This window comes from Carlito syrichta, unplaced genomic scaffold (assembly GCF_000164805.1).
Source record: "Carlito syrichta isolate Samal-C Ts95f unplaced genomic scaffold, Tarsius_syrichta-2.0.1 Scaffold315980, whole genome shotgun sequence".
Lineage (NCBI taxonomy): Eukaryota > Metazoa > Chordata > Mammalia > Primates > Tarsiidae > Carlito > Carlito syrichta.
In genome coordinates this window covers 190,424-195,800 of record NW_007260076.1, presented here as the reverse complement: position 1 = coordinate 195,800, position 5,377 = coordinate 190,424, and the positions used below count along the sequence as shown (strand labels likewise).

Sequence of the window (5,377 nt, the reverse complement as noted above, 5' to 3'; positions counted from 1 at the left end):
CCTTATCGAATGCAGACTCAGAGCTGAGGGTGTTGAGCAGATGCGTGACTTAAATCTCCAAGCAACCTACTAGAAAGGTCTTTAGCTTCAAAGTGAGGAAGCAGAACCTTAATGTTCATGGAGTATGGTCGCTCACCAATGCCACATCATTTACATGAATGGTTGCATCTGCTTCTCAGTGCAGTGGGATGGGCACAGTTACTACCCCATTGTACAGGTGAGGAGACTAAGGCTTCGAATTGCTTCTTTTTTTGGTCTCCATATTATAGAAATATACATAGTTGTATTAAAGAATTTCAGCCATTCTTCGGTCGTGGTCAAACTGAAAACTCAATTAGAAGAGCTGCCCTAGGTAGAAAAATCTTCCTGAAGCTCACCATGCCTTAATGCTTAGGGACTACCTGGCCACGCCTCTTCCTACTCTTTTTTTTTTTTTTGAGTTGGAGTCTCACTCTGTTGCCCAGGCTGGAGGGCAGTGGCACACTCATGGCCACCCCGGCGTCAACCTGCTGGGCTCCGGTGATCCTTCCACTTCAGCCTTCCAAGTAGCTGGAACTACAGGTACGCTACCACGCCCGGCTAATATTTGATTTATTGTAAAAATGAGTTCTTGCCAAGTTGCCCGGGCTGGTCTCGAACTTGCGGGCTCAGGCAATCCACTCACCTTGGCCTCCCAAAGTGGTGGGATTATAGGCTGAGCCACCAAGCCCGACCTCTTTCTTCTCTTTATCACCAACACTCTGGGTACCTTGTCCACCCCCCAACCCCAGCTCTCCCAGTCCTTACCTCTGCTCACAGCAATTCCTATATTCTGCCATATTAGACTTTATTTTAGTTAATATTTGATTTTTATGTCTTTTTTTTAAATAAAAAATCTTCCCTATCTGTTTTCTGGGCTTCATACGATTCCTGTATGATTTCTGCTCCCAGCTATGAACATTTTGCCAGACTCATGACAGTGGGATGCTTTCTTTACATTCACAGGCACAAGACTGTGCCATGATCAAGAACAGAAAGCCAGATAAAATAGAAAAAATTGTCGGAAAAGGGGGGCTAGGAAAGGGGCAAACGTGGGACCTTCGGAATTTAAAGGGTCTGTGTTGTAACTCGCTAATGGACACATTTGTGAGGGGAAGAAACAGAGGCCTTCTCTCTGGCCTGCTGTCTCAGCTGACTGAGGAAAAAGACATTCAAAGAAGTGGATAAGAACCCAGAGTATTTGTTTGTAGGTTACTCTGATCTATTAATGATACCTTTTGTTTGTTTGTTGTTTATTTGCTTTTGAGAACAAAATGCTTCAGAGAAGCCAGATGTGATGGCTCACGCCTGTAATTCCAACACTTTGGGAAGCCAAGGCAAGAGGATTGCTTGAGTTTAGGAGTGCAAGACCAGCCTGGGAAACATAGTAAGACCTTGTCTCTACAAAAAAAAAAAAAGCTTCAGAGTAAAACAATTTTTCAGCGTGAGACCATCAAGTAAAGATACTCTCTCAGTGTCTGGGGACACAGGTCTCTAGTAGTTTATTTGTATTCTATTCTGGATAAGATCAGTTTCAATTATGACTTTCTTTAAGGAATTTTTTTTTTTTTTTTGGAGGTAACAGGGCTATTAAGTCAAGTGTTATTTTCACATTTAATAGTTTCTCTCTTAACCAAAACCACATTTTCCAGTTCTGTTGTAACATTCAGAAATTTGATGCCATCCTTGCTGAAATTATAGCCAAATTCTCAAATATAGTCATGGGTGATATTTTATAAAACAAAATCTATGGAAAATCCCCCATTTGTTCTTCTGGGTTAGGTTCTTTTCGTCTTGGTTTGACAGAAGGGACCAAGCGTCCTTCTGCTTTGTTATATGCCAGCGTGCATTTTCAGTAGAGCAGAAAGTAATTTTAGTATCCATAATGACTTTCACTACAATTGGGTTAACAGCATGAAAATAAATATTTAAGTCAACCTTTCCTGCAGGATTCTAAATTCAGATCTGCTCGTCTATGTAGCTGCACTGGCAGAAGTGTTGTGTTTCTTTAGCTTATGGTTTTTCAGAGTTAGACCCAACATGGCTTTGCATAGGGAAGTAAATCCATGTGGTTTTATAAAGAGAATTTTTATTTACAATTTATTATCCTCTCCCTCCCTTCTTCCCAAAGCCTTGCACAGACTGTGGACATGCTTTTTCTGGAAGAGCCCATCAGCCGTTAAGACAAACACCAGCCTGAATGCCCTAAAACAGATGCACATAAGACAGAAAGACACAGGAAAGTGAGGCAAAAGGAGTCTGATAACCATCTTGCTATTTTAACTTTTTTTAAAGACTCAGCAAGGCATTTGTGGGGGGAATTTGTTCAGAGGATATTTGCTATAAACAGACACTAATGTTCCATGTTAATTCAGGGGCAGTCTATCAGAAAACAGGGTAGTTGATACAATTTCGGTGGACCAGACAGAATATTTGTAGCTTATTGGTTAAGAACTGTAGCTGTCAGCTGGGCTCGGTGGCTCAGCCTGTAATCCCACGCCTTTGGGAGGCTGAGGTGAGTGGATTGCCTGAGCCCGCGGGTTCGAGACCCGCCTGGGCAACTTGGCGAGACCTCATCTCTACAATAAAAATTTTAAAAAAATTAGCCAGGCGTGGTAGCGCACACCTATAGTTCCAGCTACTTGGAAGGCTAAGGTGGAAGGATCGCCGGAACCCAGCAGGTCGAGGCTGCGGTGGCCGGGAGCGGCCACTGCACTCCAGTCTGGGTGACAGAGTGAGACTCCAACTCAAAAAAAAAAAAACTGTAGCTGCCAATGCATGGCTGCTTTTTTTCCCCCCACAAGACTTCTAAGTACCATAAGTTAAATTCATTTCCCCAAAACTCACAAGCTGCAAACAGACCTGATCCCAGTTGGCTTCTAAGGCAGCTGTTATATAGAGTAGCCTTCCAATCGGATCACAAATCAGTTCTTCACGTCTAGAAGGATGCACCAGAAACATGGCATTGGTAGTGTGGGTTCCATGTGGGGAGGTGTGACTGAGAATAGGGTGGGAGGGAGACTTTTTCCCAAATAGGGAAAAGTTCATTTTTAGTTTTGTATCATGTGATTGTATTTCCTATTTAAAAATTTAAAGTGTATTTTTTATGTATTTTTAAATTTTTTTTGCAGGATTTATTGAGAGGACAGAAAAGCTCCCACAGTGGGAGGGGACCTGAAGGGGTTGCCCAAGAATTTAACATTTAAAGAATAATCCTGTTTTATTTGCTTCATGAAGACAGCTAGGGTTCAAAATCTTTGATTCTATTGTTTTAGAAGGAAATGAGCTAATAGTAAAAGAGAGCTAGAAAAAAAATCTTGATAATTAATAAAGTGTGTACATCTCAACCCAGTTATCAAAGGCCTTCCATGACTGCTTCTTGGGGAAAGGGAGACAGCTGTGTGTAGCTGACAAAATCACCCCATTAACTGAAAATCTGCAGCCTTACTGCAGCCTAAAATCCCCCATTCCCTGGGAGATTACTTAAGAACACTTAAGCAGGAACGTGTATTTATTAAATTTCTTTGCTAGGATTGCTACCCATAATAATACCCACCGCCTTGTAACCATGGTGAGCTTGTTCTTGGAGCATATAGTCCCACCCAGATTCTGGGCCGTGGGAAGGGAGACGTCAGAGGCCTAAAGAGGACAGGGCGGGGCCGCTGCCAGGAGGGTCTTTAGCCACCTGCAGGGTCTTGCCAGCTGCTGGTGGGCAGAACAGCCAGTGGGGAGATGGTTGACATCAGAACCAGAATACTGTAGGCAGTATTCTGAAGGACATCATTCGTTCATATTAAAAAATGTCCCTCAGAGGATGTACCTGGCAGGCCATGTGGGTGGAGAGATACTGGCATAAGGAGATGGAGCCAACATAGGCTAACAGGAAATTGAGCCCAGGCAGGTGGGACTGAGGGTCGAGTCTGAGAGTTGAGAGCAAGAGAGAGCCAGGCTAGCTGCAGCATTGAGGGACAAGTCTGTAAGTCCCCAGGTGACTGGCAAAGCAGGACGGGCTGGAGGATCGGAAGACCTGGATTTCCCAGTGGTCATTAACACGGGACAATGCACAAAGCAAACCAGGAGTTGGGTACTGGAACAGGATCAGAGCAACACCAGCACAGGATGGGCTTCAGGTGCTGTGGGAGGTCTGGGGAGCAGCTAAGTCCGCTAGTGAGAGGGTTCGCCTAGAACTGGCTCTACGAGTAGAGGGAGGAAAACTCAGCAGCAGAAAGCCAGGAAGGAAAAGGAAAATGGACAGTGAAGGCACACTTGTCTTCTATATGTGCAGGCATTCAAAATAATCTTAACATCAACATATTTAAGGAAATAGGTATTAAAAATAAACATATTTAAGGAAAATATATATGGATTATGTTGCCATTTAGGTTGTATATATATTGCCATGTGGCAGGTTTGAAGGTATACGTCAAAGTATCTCAAGTATATAGAGAACCAAGTAAGTTTCTGCTTAATCTATACCTTAAATGAGATTAAAACCATAATTTTCTGCCTCACCATAGCAAATTTCCCCAGTCTGCTGCTCTTTGAAAGATCTGTAATCCTATAACTCTGTCAAGTAGACATGTCAGTTTTGGGGTGATAAAAATGCTCTGGAATTGGATGGCAGTGACGATTGTACAACTTTGTGGAAACACTGAAAACCACTGAATGGTGCACTTTAAAAGGTTTAATTCTATGGTATGTGAATTATATAGCATTTTGGGGGAGTGGGGGGAGACATATACAAGTGAAAAGTCATAGAAAGGTAAATGCTTAGGAGAGAGAAATGGATTTTATAACATGTGACAATTAAGTTCGTGAACTCATCTTAGAAAAAGTGCTACCTACCTCATTGCTGAATATCACTATGGTCACCTCCGAAGTCCTCCCCTTGGGAAGCTATGCACCAATGCCAGCGCCTAGTCCACTGTCAAAGCAACTTTGGAACTCTTTTTCTGGAATGGCCATCAGAGCTGTCATTGCGTTACCCTTGATGTCTTAAATGTCATCACAATGTCTTCCATCTAATTTTTTAAAATCTTCAGTTAAAGAAGAAAGTCATTGGGGGCCAGATCAGGTGAGTAGGGAGGGTGTTCCAATCCAGTTATTTGTTTACTGGCTAAAAACCTCCTCAAAGACAGAGCTGTGTGAGCTGGTGCATTGTCATGATGCAAGAGCTCTTTCGGGACCATTTTTGCACACACCTTTCTCATGCCAAGATTTTCAATTAAGATTTTCCTGTTTCTCTATCAATGTTTATGTGGTCTGCTGTGCCTCTCACAGTCAACAAATGACTTTGATGCACAATTTTTTTTTTTTTTTTTTTTGAGTTGGAGTTTCACTCTGTCACCCAGACTGGAGT

The 5,377-nt window shown here is 42.7% G+C and overlaps 1 protein-coding gene across 1 annotated transcript in view; it reads left to right on the top strand.

Moving 5' to 3' along the window:
- Positions 1-4,077: 4,077 nt before the first annotated feature.
- TNFRSF11A (TNF receptor superfamily member 11a) overlaps positions 4,078-5,377 on the top strand; it is a 95,950-nt gene continuing 94,650 nt past the window's right edge. Inside the window, exon 1 of the mRNA XM_021706756.1 lies at positions 4,078-4,185. Within this exon, the coding sequence (XP_021562431.1) occupies positions 4,078-4,185 (108 nt within the window). The remainder of the gene's footprint in view (positions 4,186-5,377) is intronic.